Raw genomic sequence first — 27304 nt, 5'->3', positions numbered from 1 at the left:
AACATTTTCTAGTACTTTTTTTTGTCTTTTCTGTGTTCTTGCATAGATAATATTTGAACAAGGTCACAGCATCTGACAATTTTTTGTATCTGTCTTGTAGATAAATGCATAGAATTGTACATATAGAAACTGGAGTGATCTGCACTTCCATTAATCAGCAGATTTGAAGTATTTGTTGATGATTATACCTGCATGTGGTTTGCTTTTGCCTTAAAGTTATTTCCTTGATGACCAGTTTGCAGATACACAATTGTGTATTTTTTATTTATATTTATACAAAGCTGTATAATAAAATCTCAAATTTACTATATAGATTCATACAGTAGATTCCAAATATTTCAATTGAAACAAATCATGTAATGTATAAGTATATTCATACATTTAGTTACATATGCACCTGTCTTTTTCAGACTTCTAATTAGGGCCTATTGTATGATGCTTTTGGCTCTAATCAGATAGCAGCTCACAGAGGCCACTCATGGGCACACCTGTGAGCAACAGGGACACAAGAGCAATTCATCATGCTAATGTAGTGCTAAAAGAAAAGTTAATTAGTGTCATCACCAGACTCTGTGAACAGTAGAAACCAAGAGAGTGGACAATTGCTCATAGGAAATAAAGGATAAAAGACTTTCTGGCCTACTAATGTTTAATTTTGCTCAGCAAATTAGAGACATAATGATAATCCAGACTTGTCATACTTTGTCCAGATTCATGGGGTTTTGCTAATGATGGCAAAAACAGTATTTTCCAGTCTTGAGGCAGTTTTCCAAGTACACCAGCTCCTGAGTAATTACGATTAATCGATTACAAATTTACATCGCGATTACAAATCTGAAACAAGTGCACATAGCATTTGCATTCTGTAGACCACTCCATATTCGTTATTCTATTCATAATAATATTAGGGTTGCTGGCATTTGGTCTTGCAAATGTTGAACTGAAATGTGTAAGCCATAAGAAAGATCTTGGGATCTGTTGCAGCAATTTGAAATCCTAAATGATACAGGATTCACTATTACTAATGGTTATATGTTTTGTATAAAAATACATAGATAGTATAATGTATTTTTGTTATATGACAAAATCTGCCATAGGAATTATTCATCAGAAGTCGTTGTTATTTTATATTAATCTGAGATGTAGTAATCTTCTGAATCAGCCTATTAGTGCCACACATCAGTCTTGGTATATTTTATGATATACTACATTCTTGCGCTGTCTACGAACACCTCAACACACTATGTTGCAGTATAACCAGAGAAAGAGTGAGGTTAACAATTTGATTTAACTGTTAATACTTTATTTAAATCAATAATCTTTAATAACTGTTGAAATCTATCAGGCTTTCTTAGTTCAATCTATCTAGTTGTAATTGGGCAAAAAATATGTAAAGAGATTAATTATAACTTTAAATAGTCATATGAAAGCCAGTTGGTATACCAGAAAGGTCTAATAAGAGCTTGCAGGTTATAAAGGTGACTGAACATCAAAGTGCTCTACACCTTGTTTAGACCAAAACACATCTTTAAAAAAGAGTAGTGGCAGCTTGGTGGTGGTGGGATTTGAGCTTGTGATCTTCTGATCCAAAGTCCAATTCCTTAACCACTTAGCTACCACCACATTTCTACAGGGCACGAGCTGAAAACTTGACAAGTCACAGAGGAAAGCAGGCAGCGAAGCTTGTCTTGTTTTTGTGGCACACTGATCCCGTGACTCTGTGTGTGCCACAAAAACAAGACAATCTTCGCTGCTTGCATTCCTCTGTGACTTGTCAAGTTTTCAGCTGATGGTGGTAGCTAAGTAGTTAAGGAATTGGACTTTGGATCAAAAGGTCACAAGCTCAAATCCCACCACCACCAATCTGCCACTGTTGGGCCCCTGAGCAAGGCCCATAACCCTCCCCTGCTCAGATGTAAATCGTTCTGGATAAGGGCAACTCCCAAATGACATAAATGTAAATGCAAATGTGTCATGTTCAGCAAATCTAACAAAGACCATGTGTTGAAAACGCTCTAAAAGTGTGACACTCAATCCCAATCCGGGGCATAAAGCCCTACTCAAAATGAGAACATATCCTTCTGGACTGCTGCTTTGCCCCATAATATTTGGATTAAGGTATGAATAGTGTTTCTCTGGACCACATGAAAAGACCTGTAACCATTTCTAGATATACACCAGAGTTGTAGTTCAGCTGGGGAGAAGACAAAGAAACTTGTATTTTGAAACATCTAAAATATTTTGACATTTGTTAATTCAATTTGTTATTTCAGTATTCTTGATTTGCATTCAGTTGTTTTTCATTTGGCAAGGCCATCCACAGTGCTGGAAAAGATTATAAAAGTGACATATCAAAAGTGATGAGACAACCCAGCTAAGAGTTTTATCTTAGCAGAACATTTAGGAACTAATGATTTAATCTTTCAGAACAATTTTTGAATGTTCTCAGATTGTTTTGCGATAAAACAGAGGCAATAATAATGTTTGCATAAGGTTAATATTTAAGTGTATTTGGGAACTGCTGTAATAGTGTCACACCAAATAACAAATCGAACGGCAAAGCATTCTTACAGCTGGCGTTTTTATAACAGCCCCATCTGGGGTGCATTCCCCTGCTTTGTGCCCAGTGTTACTGAGGTAGGGTCTCAGTATATATTACAACCCTGACCAGGGGAAACGTGTTCAACCAATAAATGAATCACTAAATGATTGGATGTAGAACATTGTAGAAATGGATATTTTACAAATCTGTGTATGTTTTAGTATTTATGGCTCAGTTTTACTGATCAGAAGGTTCCAGCACCCCTAATCTAAAATGTCCTTGCAGCCTGCTCAACTTACTCCTTTGTGGCTATCACCTGGCCTCCATTTTGACTTTGCAGCAGTCACACTGCAGAAATCTTTTTATTGCACTGCATTCCTTTCCAAAAATGTGATGAATATTTTCTCTGCATTGTTGAGCATTTTTTAACGCAAATTGTATAATTAACATTTTTCAATTTATATATAAAATCGATGAACCTAACTCGAAGCAATTTATTCAACTGTATGCAAATCTATGACGTGCATTTTGGTTGCAAGGAGGCATGGATGCTTTAAGAAAGGCTTTTGAGCACATCAAGGCCTAGTATTATCAAAGGTACACTTGAGTCTAAAAAGATAAACAAGGACTACCTTTTTCAACTGGGCTAAATAACACAAATAGCAATTTGTTTTTCAATTTAAAATAGACCTGGTAAAAGATCTGTCTCAGTTTTTTTTTTTTTTTTTATCATATTCAGGGGGCGTGCATTCAGGGGACATGCATGAAAAATAACTACCTATACATACTCCCATTCACTCATACATTTCATGCTCATGTATGTGAGTCTCCATGGAGTTTTCCACCCCATGCCACTCTGACCTATATGTGAGATACCACACTATTTCTTAGGTTGCTTTAACACTCATTTTTCTTTTTCATTCTCACTGGTCTCTGAAGAATGAACAGCTTGAGTAATGTCTTTCACCTACCATAGGAAGGATATCTCTCCATAAACACTGAAATAAGATGAATATATGCACTCCTGGGCAAATAAAAAATAGGCCAAACCCAAAATATTAGGCTCTTAATAATATTAATAAATGGTTAAGAAATAAGCAAAAACAAAACACATAGAAAAGTAACAGTATGGGATTGTTTTTCCTTTTAATTTATTTAAATGTTTGAGCCTTATAAATAAAACATGTTGAATTTTACATCATACATTTTTATCATTATCATGCTTTTACCTATGGGCTCAAGAAGACTGTATGTTACCTTCGCTGTTTCTACTTTTCCCTTAACAGTCCACTGCAGCAAAATAAAAACAAGCAAAATGAAGGCACAGGAGCTCCCAGGAGTGCACTTGTTTCATTCTCAAAACGAAGAAGGGAAAAACATTTGTGTTTGAACATACTTTAATATATTAGTATTTTACCTACTTGTCACCATAATGGTTTGTATACCATTGGGCCATGGCTGTTGTGTTCATATACAATGAAAATATTTAAAATAAAATACAAGTAAGTACACAGTTGGGTTTTTTCTGACATTATTCACTGTACAGTCATCACAGCTGCTAGCCTGAATATGTCTGTCAGTGATTTAAGTTTGTGTGCTAAAGCCTTTGCAAAACAGGAAAATTTGTAGCCCTGCAATCCGTGCTCTACCAATAAAGTTTGACCACTAAAGTCTGACATACCACCATGATCCCCACCATTTAGATTCAATTGTTTACAGTTCTTTTTCTTAGTGCTATTTTGTAAAAACAAATGGCGCTTCTGATTTATGGCATCAACTTCAAATTGTTATTCTTTACACTGACAGGAAGGATCCAATGTCCTAGTCTGTTTAATTTCTCAAAGGAAAAAACAAAGCCATAGATTACAGTCTGACAGGTCACATCTGTTCCGTATGTGCAAACCACTAATATTCTGTCAAAGAGAAAATCCTTTTAAACAACAGATTGAAGGAAGTTAGGTCCCCCTTAGGCATTCTCTTGTTCCCTATCTTCCTGTTTGTCTCATTTTTTTTATTCATTTTTCAAACATACACATGTACAAATCCAGACAGCCAGTGTCATCTGATTATATTGCAGCCTGAAGGAGAAGTTGGTCATCTAGAGGAATAAATAAACCCTCATCCCTGTACATCAAACACATTCAAATGCATTCTATTTATACCTGAACCTGGGCAGGCCGCCTGTTCAAACACCATCCTTTCATCAATAGTAGTAATAGTAATATCTGGATTGTATCATATGAAGTGAAGCAGGACAATTACAAAGCAAACAGTAAGATACAAGAAACAAAAATACCAACACACTATTTGTTGTTTAATATTATGAGTGTTATATATATTTTTTGCATGATGACTAGATGATATTGTGGAAAATCTAATGAAATTTAAAAAAAAGTTTAGTTGGCGTATCAGAAGTATAGAGACTTAATTAATTTTAAATCTTAGCGTTATTTTATTTGACAATACAATACTTCTACGGCAGTCTCACTAAATTAAAAATGAACCCAAATTGTGCCTTGTTCTAGCATTTTTTATTTCTTACTGTATGTGATTAAAGCATGTTTTTACTTGTGTCTAAGCAGCTGCATTGCATTGCAGAGCTCAAAGTCACTGAAACTCTGTGGCAGATACAGTGGGCCTCACAAGTTTTATTTTTCATTTAAAACAGCTAATAAAAAAATGCATTTTATAATTATAATATTTTTTTTATTTTCAATTAAATTATGAATTGTCATAAGTCAGACAGGATTGTAAAATAAAAGTCTACTGTTCTACTGTGTTTTAAAATCCAAACTGTCACTAATTTGTCTCACTTCTGACTTTCAGAAAAGCTTAAATGGCCAAATATAAAAAAAATTCTTCCTGTAACAGAAAACCATTTTTTAAAGCTTAATTTCGAACATTTGTTGTGCCTTTTTTATATTTTTACTGCTCAGCCTCTCTCTTTAGGTTCACAATGCAGAATATCATGGATGACTATATTAAATCAAACAGAATGTTAGCTGTAAAAATGGAATAAGAAATAAAATGAAAAGGTAAATCCTTGCTCAATATTGAATGCGCTGAAGACAAATCTATGCCATACCTGCAAGCAGAAGGCATTAGATTTATTACATAAAAGCATACGTTAGTAAGTACATTCAAAATAAACATTCTACAGAGATGAACGATTTCACTTTAGTAAGATTTTACTGTGTCCTTCAATCACCAGACATCTTCTCCTGCACTGCTGCGTGTGCTCATTCTCCCTCTGCTGTACAGCCGCAGCAGTTCTAGAACACTGCGGGCATAGGCATCACGCAGGTTTAGCCCTACTGCTGGCTGCATCCCATCTGAGGTTGAGTCGCGCTTCAGACGCTTCAGTGCCTCACTGTGCCGTAGCGCTACCTCTTTCATCTTTAGCGTGAAGTAACAGACTGAGAAGCGGTCGTTGATAATGGCAATGGGTAGAGCGAGAACAAGAATGCCTGAGAGAATGCAGATGAACGCCATGACCTTGCCAAAGGCCGTGTCTGGGCGGATATCCCCATAGCCCACGGTGGTCATGGAAGTGGTGGCCCACCACCAGGCACAAGGCACGTTGGTGAATGAAGTCTCAGGCATGTCATGCTCAATGGCGTACTCCACCATGGCGAAGATAGAAATGCCAACGGAAAGGAACAGCATCAGCAGGCCTACCTCTTCATAGCACTGAGCAATCGTCATGCCCAAAGACTTCAGACCTGATCAGCAAAAGTTATACACAGGTCAAATGTTTTCAAAACCCCTAAAACACTTTATGCATTAAAAATTATTTAATTCATACAATTAGAAATTAGACTGATAAAAATGGAGATTATGTTCAGATGCTGCTGTATAGAACAATCTATTGACTGTATATAGAATTGACTTACACAAAAACTGTGTTTTTACTAAAGCGTGCACAACTTTATCGTACCTCAGATGTAATTATAAACTAAAGCATTAATTAATTTATGTATTAATTAATTAATTAATTTATTTATTTTGCACTGGAGAGAAGGGCAATGAAAGTCAGTAGGAGTAAGACAGAGTACATGTGTGTGAATGAGAGGGAGGGCAGTGGAGTGGTGCAGTTGCAGGGAGAAGAGGTGGAGAAGGTGGAGGAGTTCAGGTACCTGAGGTCAACAGTGCAAAGTAATGGAGAGTGTGTTAGAGAAGTGAAGAAAAGAGTGCAGGCCGGGTGGAGTGGGTGGAAATATGTGCAGGAGTGATTTGTGATAGAAGAGTATCTGTGAGAGTTAAAGGGAAAGTTTATAGGACTGTGGTGAGACCTGCGATGTTGTATGGTTTAGAGACAGTGGCATTGAGTAAAAAACAGGAGGTGGAGCTGGAGGTAGCAGAGCTGATAATTTTGAGGTTTTCGTTGAGAATGAAAAGGATGGACAAGATTATAAATGAATTTATTAGAGGGACAGCGCATGTAGGACGTTTTTGGGGACAAAGTGAGAGAGGTTAGATTGAGATGGTTTGGACATGTGCAGAGGAGGGACATGGGGTATATCGGTAGGAGAATGCTGAGGATGGAGCCACCAGGAAGGAGGAAAAGAGGAAGACCAAAAAGGAGGTTTGTGGATGTGGTAAAGGAAGACATGCATGTCGTTGGTTTAAAAGAGGCAGATGTAGAGGACAGGGGGGTATGGAGATGAATGATCCGCAGTGGCGACCCCTAATGGGAGAAGCCGAAAGAAGAAGAAGAAGAAGAAAAAGAAAGCACATCATCTTTACATCATCACATCACACCATGTTTACAGAAAAGCACATCATCTGAATAAGGACAGTGTCATTTTTTTGGTAAATTCAATGATTAAAAAATGAGGTTGATTGAATATTTTGTAGCTGCATTTAACTGTGCACACAATTAGCTGCCTGTACTTGACTTAAAAATAAAATACACAATATTGGCAAGTGCTGGAGCACTATGAACATGTACATAATGAGAGCAAAAGCTGTAATATTAAAGGAAACCAAATGCAGTTGTTAATAAAATAAATGACAGTTGGACACTTCAAGTAGCAATATTATCGCAATATACCAGACTTTTATTAACTGTTATTTTCAGCAGCCATCTTCAAATACAATCATAGTCATATTTCATATTTATCATTTTAGATTGTCGATTGATTTTATGTAACAATATATTGACAAAAAGGTTTTCCTTCATCAGTCTGTATCTTCTTTGCTTGACTTTTTTATGTTTAAAGGCAATTGATTGGTGAAGACAATAATGGAACATTTATACTCAAGAATAATGGCATAGTTTGTAGACTTAAGTGTCCGACATGGCTCTATGTATTTAGATTCCAAGGCACTCTAAAACTCTAAAGGACATTTAACTATTCTTTTTAGCAATTATGTTTCATGAATTCATTTTGCCAGTTTCCAAATCAGGTGCCACATCAGCTGGTTTAATTAGTAGTAATCTTTATGTGCCTGTTTGTCCCCCTCACTGAAGTGTGCCATTATGTGCCTTGAGTTCTTTCATTTCCTCACACCTTAAACTCTATGGCTGTAAATGAATAAAGCTTGTTTACAGATGTTCACATATATATGAGGCTACCTTTATTGGCTGCCATATAACCCTGATTTTTCATAACCAGATTAACCACAGTAAAAGGCAAACCCATTATGTGTGAGTAAAGTGTATATATAGAGTAGAGTGTATATAACCTCACTCAATATTAAAATACAATGGAAATAATGTCGGCTGCTGATTCCATCATTCTGTATTCACTACTGATTTTACAGTGCCTGCTCATTAACATTGATCTGAGGCTGTAATTATTTTATGTGTTTTTAATTCACAGGGTCAGAATTGTTGGATGATGGATATCATAGGTAAACTGCACAAAACCCTATGATAAATAAAATCAAATTAAATAAATGCAGTTTAATTGATACTCAATGGAAATGATTTATTCAAAAAATATCTAAAACAATGTTGTACCTTTTTACAATTCGTCATGGTAGCATATATTCTCAAGTTGTACCTAGTTTCTTTACTTTCTTTTAGGACTTTAGGCTATATGCACTAGTACCCTGCTGTACCCACTTCTGTCTGCTCTGAAATATCATTTTCTTTAATTATTCAGGACCCGCTCAGGACCCTCTCACATGATATTCACAAGATCAAAGCCAGTCATAATGTGGTCTGAAACTTTTCTGCTTTCACCCTCCTCTGCCCAATCTCTTTAAGAGTGTCCCAAAATGAATAAATGAATACATCTGAACTTTCTCTATCTCATTTTTCTCCCAAAATAGCTTGGAAAATAAAAGATAATGAATGATGGTATCATCTTAATGAAAGCATAACTAGAGAGATACCTAAACCCTAGTAAGAAGTGCACTTTTTCCGAACAGTTTCCATTTGAATTTAATTCAGTTTAATAGTGTTATTATAAATTGCTAGTTGAATGGTGGATTTAGGCCATTTAGAATGACAGAATGACTCATATGCTTATATGTGACAGTTATGGTTTTTTATTGAGCATCGTCTTTACCAACAATTAATAAATCTAAAATAATCAAGCTCTCAGAAGCTCATACTTGGGAACTATTTTCAAAAACATGTCTATAGATATATTATAACAAATACTTTCAGATTAGATTGATTTTGGCTTTTTTTTGTTTTTTTTACATTCTGACCTTTTTCCTTACATTCAAAAGGCTTATGGTCTTTTGTATATATCATATATCTCATTTATATTTTATATATATATATATATATATATATATATATATATATATATATATATATATATATATATATATATATATTTATACACACATTTCCTCTGAAACTTGTCCCCAAATCATACTTCAAGCATGATATTACCTCTTATTTTTTATTTATTTATGTATTTTTTATTACACAAGCAAACGGACACTTTAATGACACTTAAATCACCCTGAGTCACTGAGAATCTGTACTTCTGTCATACATATCCATCCATCCATTCCTTCTATTAATTCATGTGTGTATATACATCTATATCCTTTTTTTTGCTAGTGTGTATATATATATATATATATATATATATTATTCATACTTGTACTCAGATTATATTTTAATATACTTTTATACTTATTCTATTTATTTTTATGTTAGCTTATTACTTATTTTTTTTAACTTGTATTGTATTTCTTTAATGTTTACAAGTTAGGCAGTCTTAAAAAGACATTTCACTATATGTCATACCCTGTATGAATGTGTATGTGAGTTTGAATTTAAAGATACCTGTGGAATGGCGTCCAAGTTTCAGCATTCTAAGAGACCTCATCAGTCGCAGGACCTGCACTACCCTTCCCACGTTCTCCAATTCTGTTGATCCGCCATGCAGATTCTCCACTGCCAGCGTAATATAGAAAGGCAGGATGGCCAGCAGGTCGATGATGTTCACCACCCTCCTGCTGAATTTACATTTGTCCTTCACACAAATAAACCTGAGAACCAGCTCCCCTGTGAACCACACAATGCAGATGTACTCAAGAATATCCAAAACAGGCGCTCCAAGGATAGTAAAGTCCAGAGAGATCAGAGCCATGTTCAAGATGGACATGATCAAAAAGAACATAGACAATGTCCCATATGTTTTTGCTGCCTTGGATGAATCAGGCTTCTCCATCAGGTCCCAGAGACGCCGCCGAATGTCCTCACAGAGTACGCCACTGAAATCATCCTCCACACCACTCATTTCGACATCCTTTCCAATATCTATGGATTCCTTCATCTCCTTCTTTCGGTAGTACCTGTCTCTGCAACAGTGGTCTATGCGGAGCTCATCAATACCCCAATATTCAATTTCTTGCAGGAATGAGAACACACATAGTTCCTCTCTAACATGCAAATGGCCGGTTTTGTAGAAGTTCATGATGTACTGGAAGGTTTGAGAATTGCGGTCAAAAAAGTATTCATTTTCCAGAAAGTCTGCATCATCACACAGGTCTAAAGCTGAATCTCGAGTGGAGAGTGCCAGTTTGCCCAGGCGTGTCTCTGGATGAGAGGCCAGCAGCTCTTGAGAGAGAATGTAACGGCTTCCTCCAACATTAATAATAAAGAAGTCAAGCGGATTGTCAGTTGTTGGAGGAGGTTCGCTGAAGAATACACTTGAATCCTGAGACAACACTGAGCCACTGTCACCATTGAACTCTGCTGCACTTGATGCATCACTAATCATAGTGAAAAGCCTTTGCAAAAAAATAATAATAATAATAATAAAATAGAAAACCATTAAATAATTATATGCATTGTTTACAAATTAAATCTCTGGATATTTTTTCATGTTGCCAATCATTAACCTAATGACCTTTGAATTCTAGTTTGATTTTATATATGCATATCTAATATTTTCTGTATGTACAGTAGATATATTTTCCGATGTAGGCTAGAATGCTGCAGAATTTACTGAATGAGTCCATCCCCTAAACATTTTCCTCCACCACACAGAGGGAGGGTAGAAGCCCTTGGCAGTGCCCTACTTTTTCAAAGCTGCTCAACGAGATTTAAATATTTTAGCTGTCCTTCTTAATGAATGTCTTTAATGCTACTATTCTTGTAATCATTAATTTTCTCGGGTAACTTCCTCTCTATAATATTGTCATGATAGTAATTTTGAGACTTGCATTTTTAATCAGATCTCATTAAAGTGAAGGGAAGATGTCCAATGCCATAGAGAACACACAGATGTGCTGCTGCACGTTAAAACAATGTATTTTGTCAGCATTTGGGTGCAAATTAAAACAATAGTAGTAGTAGTAAGGTGGTTTCCCATACCACTGTCCACACCATTAAACATATATCAGGATCTTAACATGGTCAATGCTGGATAATCATTGTTGTGCAGTTCAGAAAACAATCAATCTATCATCTGATGGATTGAGTCCAGCTTGATTAATATGGGATTTTTAATATAGGCTTAAAAGGGGTACAGGTTTTTCTAATTAAAACAGATTTTTTTTTTCCAAATTAGGAACATGCTTTGGGTAAAGAAAACACCCAGTATTAAGTAAAGACTATGGTTCCAGGAGAGATTAAATTCATTCCAGAGGATTATTGTTTTAGTAATACCAAAGCAGCAAATAATCAAAGTAATTAGAGTACCACACATCTTACTTGAACAGAAGTCGATGTCTTGATTAAAGGTAGGAAGTTCACAGTTCATGCTCCTCTTTGCAGTTCCCTGTAAGAGCTAGTCGAGAAGATGTTGGCTCCTGATATTCCAGTGCAAAGTTGCAGGCGTATAGCGCTGATCTGTGCAATCAGTCCGCCCTGTAAACGTGCGCCAAACCGCCAGAAGTGCGCCGCGCGCGTTCGCGTCTACGCGCAATTGAAAGGTTTGGAGAGCTCGTGATGGGCGACTCGTGCACGAGCCGCGCGCTGTAAACGACTCCTGAGTGTGTATCAGATGAACCGATTCACGAAAACGAACGGAACGAATGTTGATAAACTGTGCTTGGTGCGTGCCAGCGTTTGGGATTTAGTGCATGAACATTTCACTCCTGCATTGCCATTTTAATGCCTTGTATTTACGTGTGATCATTTTATTCTCACAAACATTCATGCATCCAAGCATTTACCCTTATTTTCCTATTACAACAGAGATTACAGTGGGGTTCAAAAGTCTCTCATCACATCTAAAATCTGTTTTTTTTTTTAATTTAAAATATGTCAAATAAATAGTTTTTGAGATATATAAACGTGTTAATTAAAAGTAATATTCTACATTTTTTCCAGGTCCCCATTTAAATGTAAGGAATATTGTGATATTGATCATGCAGTGTGCAAAAGGTCAGATGGTCCTCATGCATAATCCGTTCAATTGAAGCTTGTGTTCAGACTATTTGAATAGATTTTTATCTAAAATGAATAAGAAGGCACTAAAATTGTGGAGTGCATTGAATACTGCAATGTTGACACAGAAGATCAATATGTCAAAGATTCCACTGTTCACTACAGGGTTGTTCTCAGTAATATGATTTGAAAGTAAACTGTTGTATACAAAACCAAAGCATTTTCCATGTGTTCTCTAGTGATCTCAGATTCATGTAACACCCATAAAACTTTAGAGGGTGTAATTAATATGGTAATTTACAAATTAAATACTCACCCTCATGACTCTGAAACCCATAAATTACCAAATGTATGTGGACACCTGACTATATCACCCATAGTAAACATACAGTTGTTTACAGTATATTGCAAGTACTCCTTTCACCCGAAATAAGAGGCCCACACATGTTTCAGCATTTCAGTGCCATTGTGCACAAACTGAGATCCACAAAGACATGTTTTGCCAATATTAGAGAGAAAGAACTTAACACCACTAAACACATTTTGGATGAACTGAACCACCAATTTGCATCAAGTCATCTTGCTGAAAATCAGTACCTGAATACTTGTTTTTGAGTGGCTAAATGAGCACAAATTCGAATGATTGCTGACATCATTTGTATAATTAATAAAATGGGGTAAGCCTGTGAGCAGCTGAAGTGTCACATGAGGTCAATATAAATACCTCTGCTTGTGGAAGGCCCCAGAATTCTTCTACCTAACAAACAGCATAATGAAGACAGAAGTGGTACAAAAATCCAAAACAATGTTTTGGAAAAGTATCAATATTTGATTATAAAACATCCAATTGTAAAATGAACACCTACAAAGCATTAAATCCATTATTAATAAATGGAAAGTTTGTAGCATAACTGCTAGAGAGGATGATTACAGAGGTCTAAGGAGTAATGGGGCAAATTCAAAGCCTCATATATTCACTCTTATTAGCTACCCAAAACAATCTGACTGAAAAACTCTATCTTAATTGTGAGAAAACGGTGCAGACTATGCATACTTAAACCTGCACTTCAGTCCATGTGAAATTGCACATTCTGTTTGCATATAATTAAATTCATTATTTTTTTTACTTGTCTAATGACATGATTTGCCTACATGTGAGGGGTGATTCATTGTGCCCATGCCTCAGTGCCCACAGTGTACTAATCTGTCCCCTGCTACAGCATAACAAACATCAATGATATTAATTTTGGTGGCAAACATTGGTGATGTCATTTATGAGAAGCACTTTGGAGAAACTGTATAGTTTTTTGGCTCCATCTACTGTTTCTTACAAGGAACACATTTTGTAGTTGGTGGGTTTTGAGAATCAATATGTAAAGCTACAAGCTACAGTATATTTACTACACAACTCAGCAAAAGAGCCTGTGCTGCAATTTTGACTTCACAGTAAATGGAAAGTGTCATTTTGTGCGCTTTATAGATGTTAATATCACCAGATGTGTTCATAACCTTTTTTCAGGCATAAGGGGAACACCAGGCACTAGAACAGGAGCTGGTGTTGATATAAAACACATATAATAACTCATATCACTTTTTTAATGAGACAAAAAGCATCTACAAGAGCAGAATGGCAGGTATGTGCATGCCAGATAAGAGCAGGAGTCTACGCTTTAATTTAAGGTGCATTAGGTAGTATTTAATAAAGAAAAAAAAATTGGAATTGAATAAGATAGCATTTAAATGTTTTTCAACTCTTTAATACAAAGCATGCATTTTTTTTGTTGTTTACCTTCTTATAGTTTATGAGAGAAAGACTCCAATCCATACAGCATACGAACCATTTGGAGGAAATGTTCTGGATGTTTTGTTGTCACATATTGGCCTGAACTATATATACATATTTCTGCATAATTCTACATATTTTTTCTCATTCTTTTATTGCTAGTGACAAATAGAAAATGTCTACTGCACCTTTAATTTCTTTAAATAATTTTTTTTTACAAGATATATAATATATTATTTTTATTAATTCATAATTGTATATTGATTAAAATCTTAATTTTATATTTCTATTTACTATTTTAATTAATGATCTATATTTAATAATTATATCAATAAAAAAAGTAATTATCTATCTATCTATCTATCTATCTATCTATCTATCTATCTATCTATCTATCTATTGCTAATTATTATAAAATATTATTTTTATTAAGTAAGTAATTTTTATGTTAATCTATTTTTAAAATAACAGTGATTTCTTTATTTCTTTATTTTTTTATTGTTATTTACACCCATTTCCTCTGACTCTTTAACATGGACCAATCCTAAATGTAGGACTACCGAGTGTATAAACTTCTTGTTCGCTCACTATCTAGTGCACACTTGTAGTAAGCGTGGAGGTTTGGAATCCAGCCTCCGTGTTAGTCACCAGTCCCGGGGTAGCCGGGTCACGTGATCACACGCCCACTCTTTTCAAACGCCATGTTTCCGAGGCTCTCAGTTTAGTTGGAGAGATTTGGCTCCTGCAGACTGTCCGCTTTTAAACTGTGAGCGCTTTAATAACACACATTCGCCTGCACCCAATATACAATTTAAATACCACTTCACAGTTTAGCAGTGTGGGAGGTTTTGGTGAGACCTATTTCCAGGCTGTTGGGTAAATAAGCATTTGTTTTGGTTGGGCTTGTGGGCGGGACAGTTAGTTAGTTAGCCACCTAGCTAGTTAGCCATGCTAAATGCTTGTAGATCTTATATCCGTGAACGCAGCAACATAAATCTAGTCTAATAGTAAATGTTTATAAGTAGTGTAACTCTGTTTCGTGTTTATTAGTACCTGTTGTAATAACTTGAGTAAATGTTTTTGTTTTCTTGTTATGGACCGAGTAGGAGAAGCTGCGCGCTTCCTCGCGCCAAATTTATTTGAACTCGGTGACTGATGGCTAAAGCTAGCAACAGTGATGTAGAGTCATTTTGTGCTCGGTATTACCTGGTTAGGAAGCAAAGCTCTTATACTCATTTATTTTACATCCCTTTTGTTGTATGCAGAAGTTTTTTTTAAGAATCTTCTACCCATTATAAACCGTTTTGTGTTATTGATGCTGAAATACACTGAACTGATGCAGTTGTCAGTTTCTTTCTCACTCCTTATTCATTAATAGAAAATCGTGTTGTTTAAAGTAATGATCTCCCGGATCTATGAGTTTGTGTAATAAATATGTGCTCCAGATGTGTGCTTTAATAATCCAGTATTGAATTCACCACCCAGGACTCTCTGGAGATGACTGACACCATGGAGGTTGAGATGGAGACAGCTCCTCCAATAGAAGCCATCGATGACACATCTAATAAAGAGGAGCAAGATGAATCAGGACCACACAAGCCCAAGAGCAGGATATGTATGTCATGCTGCATTAATCATTTGTCTATAATAATAAAGAAATTGAACCATGGCTATTTAACTACAATTTTTCTTTGCGCTGTTATTCTTGAGTTATCAGTATATAAAAATGATTATAAATGTGAACGTCTTTTCATTTTAAAATCTCATGGAATCAAAAGTTGCTTCAATTAGTTAAGTGCTTTAATGGATTTTCATTTTTTGCATCTTTTGCAAAACATACCAATACAAAAGTACAGCAGTAACCCTTAACTGAATGCCTGTATTCTGTGCGAACCTCTAATAATTGTTTTCCCCGCATATTTTTTAGGATAATTGGATTCTTAAATTATACAAAATATTCAACATTTTTAAATCAGTGTTTTTTTTTTGTTACAAAATAAAATAAGTTATTTGAGTAGCAATTCAGCTGCGGTGACAAAAAAAAACAAGGCATTTTTATCATCTAATGCTCATCTCTCTTTTGGCTGCTGACAGCACTGCAGAAGGTCTTCGGTCTCTTGTTGAAAGGTTTTTTTTTGTTTGTTTGTTTTTTTTTGTTTAATTTTTGCTGTATGTTAGTAAACAGATTTGATCAGAGTGCGAGATCTGACATTTTAGTAGCCTGTTGAATATCCCTCTTCCACAGTTTGTCCATCTGATGGTTTACCTGCTTTGCCTTTTTGAAACATTTTCTGCTTTTCTTGCTTTCAGATCCAGGGGAGATCATTGAAGGAAAACGAGAGAAGAAGACAGTCCAGAGACTTAATATGCAGATGGGCAAACCAAAAGAAAAGCTGAAAATTGAGAGTATAGGCCACGGATACAAATTAGGAGACATCGCTCGTGTCAACCACGCCATCGGAAAGCTCAAGGCCCCACAGCTGAAACCTCTCCACAAGATTCTATATGATCGACCAGGAGCAGTAAGCATTAATCTCATTAACTGTTTACTAATTCCATTATATAATTATAAAAAAAGTAATAGTGAACATTGTTTCAAAAAATTTTAACAGGTCTCTTCATTAAGGAAAAACCTTCGCTTATTTAACGGATTTTCATTTGAAATTGAGAGTGACTCTTACAACAAAAAGAAGGAAAAACTACAAAAGTAGGGAATCACGTTTTTGTTTTGTATTAACACATGTATATCTTTACTGTGATATATTATTTGGACAAGTTTATAGCATGATTATATGGCTGTTATTTGTCTGTTGTGCAGGCTCCCTAAAATACAGCTCAGGACTATTTGTCAAATTCTTGATCTTGAAATAAGTGGAACTCAGAGTGTTCTAGTTGATCGGATCATGCAGTTTATTATAAAACCCACAAATTCAGGCAAGGTAATTCAAGCATGTTGAAATTCGTTTTTGTGTGTGTGTGTGTGTGTGTGTGTGTGTGTGTGTGTGTGTGTGTGTGTGTGTTATAATGAGCATTCAAATGGGCTTTAAGGATGCTTTTCTTTAATAGAGTTGTTTTTTCCTGATTAGCCAGTTATTTTGAAAAAGAAAAAAAAGAAGAAAACTATAAAAGATGCTAAACAAGAGAAGAAAATTTCGTCAAAGAGCAAGCAGCAGCAGCAGCAATTCGAAAGTTTAAAGTCTAAAGCAATAGTTACTGATTCCAGCAGCGATGAAGATGATGATAAAAGTAAAAACGAGGATGGCAAGAAGTCAGACAGCCAAAAACATGGTGATAAAAGTAATTCTGAAGAGGAGGACATTGACTCAGATGAAAGTCCAGAAGATGACATTGATGAAGTGGTGGGTAAAATTAATAATTTTTGTCATAATTGACATAATTTTTCATTTATTAATTTAAAATCAGAATACTTTTTTTATTATAATTTTTTTTTGTTATGTTTTTCAAGAAGCTTAAGTAACAAAACAAAGAGTGTCACTCCTACACTACACTACAGTCCACCCCCGATAATCTGCGGTTCGAAACTTGTGGCTCGGAAAATTCGGGTTCTTAAAATTCACGGAAATCCGCAGCAGGACCGAATGTTCAGGAACGTTAGGAATAACATTTTAAACTCTGTATTCACTAACAAATTTTATAATTTCTTTTAAAACACATTATTGTATTAAAATGACAATGTCTAGACCAGGGGTCACCAACCTTTTTGAAACTGAGAGCTACTTCTTGGGTACCGATTAATGTGAAGGGCTACCAGTTTGATACACACAGTTTTCAGTTTGATCTGAAATAACAAATTTGCTCAATTTACCTTTTATTATATGTTATTATTAATAATTAATGATATTCATCTATGTGAAGACACTGATGATTCTCATAATAATTATCAACAATGATTTAACAAAGCTATTTTTAGAAAAGGCCTGCGGGCTACTCATGCGGGCTCCTTGCGTTGGTGACCCCGCGTCTAGATGAATTCACTATGGTATCTTAGGGGCTGCGGGGGTGAATCCAATATTGGACTGGTGGGGGGGGTCATAGAACGTAACCCCCACAAATTCTGGGGACCACTGTAATCTGTGAAATAATTCTCAAGAAGGTTACTTAAACTATTCATACAAAATCTCACATCAGGAACACAAATTACGTTTGACAGCTTTTCTGTGAAAGTTGGTTGATACTTCCTACTTCAAATCATATACTTTCAGAATAAACATAAGGCTGATGCACTGTTAATGAATGAGATGTACATGTGTTTAATTTTGTTTTGTTGCCAGTTAATCATCAAAATTAATCTTTTTTATCTTGTTGATTTATATGCCTTAATGCAGAAATCAAAGTCAAAGAAACCCAGTAGTAAAAAGAAACCCACCAGCAAGAAGGAACCGAAACAGGACAGTGAATCTGACCAGACTATGTCTGATGATGATGATGATGATGATGATGATGAGTCGGCTGAAGACACACCTCCAAAAAAGGTTAGATGCGGTAAATTTATTTAAAGTGCAAATGAATCAGATATGGATGCACAGCTTAAGGAGTGACACGCATTGTCATAGATCATATTATTATTATAAAAATTATTATTATTTTTTTTTTACTTGTAAATAAATCGCTTAAACTGAGTCTGTCTGGTCATGGATGACTTTATTTCATGTATTTAAAGGTTAAAAAGAAACCAGCTACTCAAAAGGAAGTGAAGGCCAAGCCTGATCCTAAAACAAAGAAAGCAGACAGCAGTAGCAGCAGGAAGAAAAATGCTGCAAGCAAGATCAAATGTAAGTTGGTCAGAGTTTTCCCAGCGTACATAATTTTTATGAGGTATTACCATTTACCCTTTCCGGTCTACAGTAGCAGTCAGAACTCTGGAAATTAAAACATTTTATTTTTAAGAAACACAGAATATGTGAATTTCACATCTTTGGATTACTTTAGTCCAATTAAGATGATCCTAAAAGCACCCAAATGTATGCACAAAGGTTTGTGTACACCTCAGCATCAAACTCTCTTGTTTTATTTCCTGTAACTGTTGCCACAAAGGGAGAACACACAACTGATATTTTTGTATGCAGTGGCATTCACTTCCTTACTGGAACGAAGAGCCCCAAACTTGTTTCAGCATTAGTGCCCCTGTGGAGAAAACAATGGCCATGAAGACATTGTTTCGCAAGATTGGAGTGGAAGGACAGTAGTGTCTCCACAGCCTTTGAAGCCTTCCCAGAAGAGTGGAAATTATTATAGCAAACAGGGGACTGATTAGTTTGTGCTTTTCAAAAAAGCATATATAGGTTTCTTTTATATTAAATGATGTTCTGTTTAAAATGAAGTTAATTGTAGATGTCAATACGTTGGAGAAACCTTGCCACCCAATGCGCCTCATGGTGTGGGAGGAGCTAAATCTAAGTAAGTCAGTAATTTCAGACCCTACTGTTTCACAAAGCAACTCAAAAGCAAAACCTGACATCAATATGACCACATATAAAATTCTTAACAGATAAAAATATATGAAGTGATCTAGTGGTCATGTTCTTATTTCAGTTTAAGGCAATCTTAATTGCTAATCATTTTTATCAGGTCATGTTTACATGCTTTCCACAGTGTCATCGTCATAATAATAATAATAATTATAATTATAAGGATGAAAATTACTCGGGGGTTTTTTTGGTCACATACAGATTACAAATACAGTGTACCTCTACATTACATCCACGAGCAAGATCTAACTTTAGTTCCAGATGTCCTCCGATCATTTATAGCCAGTTCTTTGTAAACACACGCAGGTCCTCTCTTCCAGCTTTGGCCTAAATTTTGGCAGGTGTTTTGTGTGTGATATGTTTGCCATTTTTTTTTTTTAGTTCATCACAACCTTGCAAAAGCCATGAGAAGGATTTCAATGCATTCTTCTTTTGTCATAGACATTCATACTAACTGTCTGAGGGCTAAATCACAATCATACTGCTAGTCAATGTAATTGTGGGCCATTAAATAATAATAATAATAATAATTTTATCTTAAAAAAAACCCTAAATTGTGATCTATGAGATGTAAAGGCTTAAGATCATCTAAATTAGAAGGTTGACTTTAAGTCTTTTATTTCCTGTTGTTTCAGTGGTGATTGAAAGCTCAGATGATGATGATGATGAACCTCTAATCAAGATGATTAAAAGGCCACCAAGCGATGAACAGTTGAAATCAGCTGTCAAAGACCTCCTGAAAGATGCAAACCTGGAGGTAGTGACGATGAAGCAGATTTGCCAACAGGTGATGTTTTAAAACTCCACCCTGAAACACATTCAGTATTTTTATATGAAATATTTAAAGGCTTAACTATTTTGGTGCTGATTTTGTAGTTGATGCTGTACTTTTGGATTTGTATGAGAATGAAGCTGACATTGCAGAAAGTTTTTTAATGCCAATATTCTCAAACAGATTTCACACCATTTCCAGTGGCATTCAGTGCCATAGCAATGCGAAATTTGACAATGAAGTAATGGGGCTTCAAAAGAACTTGACTTAAGATTTAAAATGCAATGCAGTCACAACTAAGTTTGTTGACTTGATGTCTAGTCTAGACTCTGGTTGTTAGTCACATCGAGGTCAGTACTAGAAATCTGTTTCATTCATAAATGTTTGAAAGACTATTAAAAAAACAGAACAAACAACACATTAGGTTGCAGTTTCCAGATACTTTTTCAGGTTCCTTACTGACTCGTTTGATTCTTTTTGAATTGCTGCTCGGTAATCTACAGGACTATCAAAAGTCTCCACACATTTTTTAAAACCAAAATCTAACTTTAGTTACAAATATTCTTTGCCCATTTCTTTGTAAACACACACAGGTCCTCTCTTCCAGCTTGGGTGTCCGTTTTGGCAGGTGTTTTGTGTGTGATGTGCTTGGCATGCTTTTTTTTTTCTTTGGTTTTTTTTTTTTTTTTATATTCCATTCCATCGCAACCTTGCAACAGCCATGAGAATTATATAAATTAGGGCTGTCAAAATTAACATATTAATAACGTGTTGACACAAATTCATTTCAACAGCACTAATTTTAATTAACGAGATTAATGCAGCATGCATTTGTTTGACCCAATTTATTTAAAAATAAATAAATAAATATAAAAGAGGCGAAATTAAAACCTTCACCATAACACACATTTATTCACGATGTATTTTCTTTACTCAGATAAAAAAAAAACACAAAATAAACTCCACCGAAATTTTTTTATTTTTATTTTGTATAGTTATTTGTTTTACTGATTCACCAAGTCTCAAATCAAGCATCGAAATCTGCTATGATGAACATATCCGTCCATGTAGAAACATGGCAAATGTTCAGTTTGGTGTCCTGATGATTTACATAATTAAAAACACCCTCATTACTTTAAAACATGTACAGTTCTATTTTGTCTTCATTCTCGATGTTGAGTCTGGTTTCACTAATTATAAACATACATTTGCATAAAACATCTATATTTGTCAATGCCCATGTAGATTAGAGTATTAAAAACTTGAAAACTACTAATTTATGGTACATTTTGAACAGCTAAAAATGCGCAGTTAAGTTGTTAAACTTAAACATTAACTTATTAATTATTAAAAAAGAATAATATAATATACAATAATTATAAACCATGTATTATTATTATTTGGTAGGCGTCAGACTGGTTTAAGGTAGAGGTTGGACTGCATCAAGGATCGGCTCTGAGTCCTTTCCTGATTGCAGTGGTGATGGACAGGTTGACGGACGAGGTCAGACAGGAGTCTCCCTGGACTATGAAGTTTGCGGATGATATTGTGATTTGTGGTGAGAGTAGGGAGCAGGTTGAGAAGAGCCTGGAGAGGTGGAGGTACGTGCTGGAGAGAAGGGGAATGAAAGTCAGTAGGAGTAAGACAGAGTACATGTGTGTGAATGAGAGGGAGGGCAGTGGAGTGGTGCAGTTGCAGGGAGAAGAGGTGGAGAAGGTGGAGTAGTTCAGGTACCTGCGGTCAACAGTGCAAAGTAATGGAGAGTGTGTTAGAGAAGTGAAGAAAAGAGTGCAGGCCGGGTGGAGTGGGTAGAGAAGAGGGGCAGGAGTGATTTGTGATAAAAGGGTATCATTGACTTCTGAGAATGATGAATTTTTTTTATTTTTTATTTTTACTATTATGTTTTCTTTTAGGTTTATGACCTTTATCCCGACTTTGACCTGACAGCCAGGAAAGATTTCATCAAGCAGACAGTGACCAGTGTGAGTAAATACAAGTTACATTTTTACACCATGGCCATCTTCTTTTACTTATGTTTTTATGTGTATAAAAATGGCTTTGTATAATAATCATAGTATAGGATCTTATGTTAAAGGTTCTCATATATTTTATATTAGATTATTTAAATATACATTACATTATTTACAAATATTTTAATGTTTCAAGGTGTTTACTTTCCCTTTTTCTTCAGTTAATATCCTAACAGGAGGAAGCCAATCTATTTTTGAAGAACAGTGTGCAGAGTTGCAGAAGATTGTATAGTCATCCTATTTTCATAAATACAGTTGTTCATTATTTTTCTTTTTATATTTTTTTTTGCAGATTTATCAAACGTTTGTGCATTCTTTTTGTATAGCTTTATATTTGAGAAAACATGGATGATTTTGTATAGTACATCTACATTTATATAGTACATAATGTTTCCCCACACACACACACACACACACACAGACACACACACACAAATGTTTTCCTAATTTTCGATGTAAATTTATTTTCCCTCTTCGAGATGCATCTAATCTTAAAATGTTTGATTGCTAAATGTGTGTTTGATCAGTGTACAGGTGTGCTGTTTTTTTTTTTGTTTAAAATGTGGTCTGTTTCTCATTGTTTAGTTTTCTGTTTTGATATTTATTACTTTTATTAGTAAAGAAGTGGTGCAGGAAGACAAATTGAATTTCCCCTGGCTACAATTGGCAGTTCAGCATATTTGGTGTGCAAATTTAAACTTATTATAGAATTAACAGCTTATTAGAAGCTTATGATCATCAATTTAAGATCAAGCAAACCGCATGTGGAAATAATCACGTTTAACAACAAGAACCTTTCCCGGCAATGTGGTATATATATTTATTACTCCCTAAATAATTTGTGATTCGAAACGGCTACCGTTGTAGCTTTTCTTTACAATGTGTGATATACTTTAGTCTTTTGTTTGGAAAAGATGTGGCTGATATTAACATGGCTTGAGGAAAGTTTATGATTATTTAAGCATGTGATTTGGCTTAGCTGTTCGTTAAAGGTATGTGGAAATTTGACTTCCTGGACTTCCGTTAATACACCTTTTTTTTAATATATATATATATATATATATATATATATATATATATATATATATATATATATATATATATATATATAGAATGTAAGAGCAACAATGCATATGTTTGTTTGATTTATGTCTTATTTTCTTGGTTTGTTTTGAATATAGATCGATGATATTAAGAATTTTCTGCAGATAATGTTTACAATTTTTGTCTGACTTTCTGATATGAGCAGGCAAGTAACTGCTCCACTAAGAATACACATTAGAGATGGCATGCTAGTGTGTAAATATCTTCTCTCTTTTTTTAATAAACTGGTTTTATATTTAACAGCATACATTTTCAGTAGCAAATACTTTCACAACTTGCTGCCATGATATAATAATTCCAAATGACTTCTTTTTATTCTATTTTTTGAATTGATTTTCTGAAGTTATGCACTTCTTTACTCTGTGTATGTAAAGAAATGTCACAACTAAGTCACGGAAATAAAACGTTTTTTTATTAACCTGATTTTCCTTTTTTATTTTAAACCCCTTTAGAGGACATACAAAATTATTTAAGACGCTTATTGTTACAAAGGTGGGTCTATAGATCAGTTTTGAAAGTAAGGTGCGAGTGTTCTTTAATGTGATTGGTTCCTGATTCTCTCAACCAGTTCATTCTTTTCCTCCCATTCACACACACAGTGATGCAGCTTGTACTTGAATATGATTATTGATCCTGTATTGTGTTTTCAAAACTAGAAATGGTAGTATCTGTAACAAAACACCTTGCAGCCATAACAAGCACATCTTCAGTGGAACAAACTACACCTTGAGAAACAAAGGTACTAATAAATAACATGCCTTGACACAGCTGGTAATTGGTATATCTTTTGTGCATTTAATATGCACGAATCCAATTTAATAAAAAGTTGGGACATTGTGTGACGTCAATTGAAATTGCATGCAATCATTTGCGAATCTTGTGTCTGATCTGTTTTGGGACAACCTGATCTAGATTTTAAATGCCATAATTGTGCAGCTTCTGTGCACATTATTTGTAAACATTCTTTCATTTGTTATTTTTAAACTTGTGTACTCCTGTAAATTTGAAAACTATTAAATGTGTTGCTTTAAATTCATATTAATATGGTGAGAGAGTGAACAAATTCAGCAAGTACAGCTCATACATAACTGCACTTTTAATGCACAAATTAAACAAACAACTGGGCCTTCGCTTTCACAAATACACACAAACAAACCACACCAATGTGCTTGTAAAAAAAAAAAAAAAGGAATGGCTTTGTGCTATTATTTGTGCTTTAATAGGCAGCATGGATGGCATTTTGAAGAACATGTGATTATAGACTTTTTGAAGTACAGGGTATTGTCCTGCTGGAACATGTTTTGGCCTCTCAGTTCCAGTAAAGGCAAATTTGTGATCCTACAGCATGCAAATACATTCTGTACAAGTTTATACTTGTAACTCTCAGTTTGATGTGATCCGGCTACAAGAAATGCATTGTCCATAAATGGGGAAAAACACTTTTGTTGAAAAAGCAACTAATAATAAGCTAATAATAAAAGTAATAAAAATATAAGTGGTGTATCTACATTCAGCAGTGGGAATCTCTAGAACTGAACTGAACTCTTAAAAACTGAACTGAACTCTCACACACACTTACACACAACTGTGTGACTGATCTGCACAATTTTACCGGACTCAACACACACTCATACTCACTTCGTGTGACTGATCTGCACAAACCGGACTCAACACACATCATGCACTGCACACACCAACCATTCAGTACCACTCACACTAATCATTACCACAAACATTTTTACATGCCGTTTTTGCACATCTATTCACTTTATCTCTGTTGCTGCTATATGTTTAATTGCACAATATTGTTTACATTTTTCTGCTACTGTGCACCTTATTTTATTTCGTTAGGACAGGTTTACTGGCGGAGCTATTTTGTGTTTTGTGTATTGTGTATTGTCCTGCACTGTTTGCACCAGTTGCACACATGCACTTTATATGGTGAGGATCTTTCTACTAGTTCTTGGCCCTGTTTTTTTTTGTTTTTTTTCTGTTTCTGTGACTGTTGTGAATGTTGTTTCATTTCACTATGTACTGCATCAGATATATATGGTTGAAATGACAATAAAAAAGCTTCTTGACTTGACTCTTGACTAATAATGAAAAAGTTACTAAGTGTGTATTTAAATGTGTATTAGTTTATATGGAACAAAAAAGCTTAAACTGCAAAACCTAGTTAAACTATATGGTATGGCATAATGTATCATATCTGAGTGGCAATATTTTCTGAATAATTATGTCCAAGTACCAAGTTAGAAAATATGGTAGGATTAAAGATGAATATGCAGTTTGTCTCACACATGCAGAAGTCTTAAAAAACTTGGCTATAAATCAGAATGACTTTGGACCATCAGTTGGCTTAAGTCAGGGGTGTCCAATCTCTTTCACAACAAGAGCCACACCTGATAGTCATTGAAAATAAAAAAATGATTAAACAGGTAGAGTTCTGTGTGACCATTGCTTGGTTAGAATGAAAACCTACAAGTAGTGTAAAACATTCATGACAGGAGTGGGGAAAGGGTTTGGTAACCAGTGTTCAAATTGAGGGTGGGGGGTCTTGGACACCCATAAGGCATTAGGGCACCCCTCCCCCCCAATGACAAGTAAAAAATAGACTTAGGGGGTCCCCAAGAATATTTTAGTGAAAAATATATGAATTACACAACAACTGGGAACCCCATAAGACTTGACTCAGTTTAACCACTTTTTCGTAACCAAGTTAAAGTTTTCTCATGCTTTTAAAAATAAGTGTGGCCTTTTAAACCATACAGTTCAAGCATTAGCAGAATGTACAGAAAATACAATGGTTATAAATTGTTAAAATGCTTTCATGACAGTTTTGTTGCAGATTCCAGAGTCACCTTATCATTAGACAGACACTTGCATGGAAATTGTTTAGCACTGATAAGCATACAGCTATTTTGACTTGTGTTAGTCCCTGATTACTAACAACTCTACGTATCTACAGCACGTATGCATAATTTGCGACACTATCCGGAAAGCACATAATAGGTTTACATATCTATGATAACATACTTTTTATTATCATGCCAAAGAGTTAATATGGCCGTTCCTTGTCGTCGGGAAAATGGCCTACATAGACTCTGTTTACAATAAAAAGGTATCTCCCGCATTCTGTAATAATCGCATCTCATGGTGTCCTTTGGTTCTAATTTGTAAGTTTTTTCTCGCAATTCTGACTTTATCTCACAGTTCTTTTTTTTTTATTATTCAGTGGCGGAAACAGGCTTCCATGTTTTTTTTTATTCTATATCAATCAGTGTTTGACTCATTAATATCGTTCTATTGATAGATTTGTGTGCTGAGTCTTTTCACGTAAACTGAGTTGATTTTTCGTGGCAGAATTTATAACATTATAGCCATAATAAATAATACTTGGATAATTAAGTACATTTGAAGGTAAATACTTTTGTGTTTTTACTTAAGTGTAAGTTTAAAGGGAGCACTTGTACTTTTACTAGGGGAATATTTCACCTACTGTATCTTTACTCTAACTCAAGTACATGCTTTGTTTACTTCGTCCATCATGGGGAATATTTGTGATCTTGGGAAAACACGTTATTTTTTTTATTATTAAATAAAAATGTTTTAGTGATATCGGTATAACGGGGCAGAAAAAAAATCCACAATTTGAATGGTTTACTGAACATCTAAGCACTTTGCAACCAAACAGAAGTCAATATCTGAGGATTGGTTGAGACACGTGATCCCGATCACGTGATCTGGAACGACCTCTCGAAGGCAGGCGGAACTGC

At 35.0% G+C, this 27304-nt stretch overlaps 2 protein-coding genes across 3 annotated transcripts; one reads left to right on the top strand and one right to left on the bottom strand.

Moving 5' to 3' along the window:
* Nucleotides 1-4532: 4532 nt before the first annotated feature.
* kcnv1 (potassium voltage-gated channel modifier subfamily V member 1) lies at nucleotides 4533-11942 on the bottom strand. The gene is made up of 3 exons (XM_046847499.1): nucleotides 11673-11942; nucleotides 9798-10747; nucleotides 4533-6264 (listed from the first exon to the last, which is right to left on the bottom strand). Exons 2-3 carry the CDS (start codon nucleotides 10735-10737, stop codon nucleotides 5747-5749), a joined length of 1458 nt encoding a protein of 485 aa, XP_046703455.1. The 5' UTR covers nucleotides 10738-10747; nucleotides 11673-11942; the 3' UTR covers nucleotides 4533-5746.
* A 2864-nt stretch (nucleotides 11943-14806) lies between these two features.
* On the top strand, nucleotides 14807-23946 carry dek (DEK proto-oncogene). 2 transcript variants are annotated; one of them, XM_046847501.1, is made up of 11 exons: nucleotides 14807-14899; nucleotides 15619-15748; nucleotides 16444-16655; nucleotides 16746-16840; nucleotides 16952-17072; nucleotides 17220-17492; nucleotides 18480-18626; nucleotides 18815-18926; nucleotides 20258-20409; nucleotides 22308-22376; nucleotides 22586-23946. In XM_046847501.1, the coding sequence occupies exons 2-11, from the start codon at nucleotides 15631-15633 to the stop codon at nucleotides 22595-22597; spliced, it is 1311 nt and encodes a 436-aa protein (XP_046703457.1). In that variant the 5' UTR covers nucleotides 14807-14899; nucleotides 15619-15630; the 3' UTR covers nucleotides 22598-23946. The 2 variants fall into 2 exon arrangements, with proteins under 2 accessions (XP_046703457.1, XP_046703456.1); XM_046847500.1 differs by having other exon boundaries at nucleotides 14856-15009.
* Nucleotides 23947-27304: the final 3358 nt, after the last annotated feature.

The sequence above is a fragment of the Silurus meridionalis genome, chromosome 4 (assembly GCF_014805685.1).
Source record: "Silurus meridionalis isolate SWU-2019-XX chromosome 4, ASM1480568v1, whole genome shotgun sequence".
NCBI classification, from domain to species: Eukaryota; Metazoa; Chordata; class Actinopteri; order Siluriformes; family Siluridae; genus Silurus; species Silurus meridionalis.
This window is presented reverse-complemented; position numbering and strand designations above follow the sequence as displayed.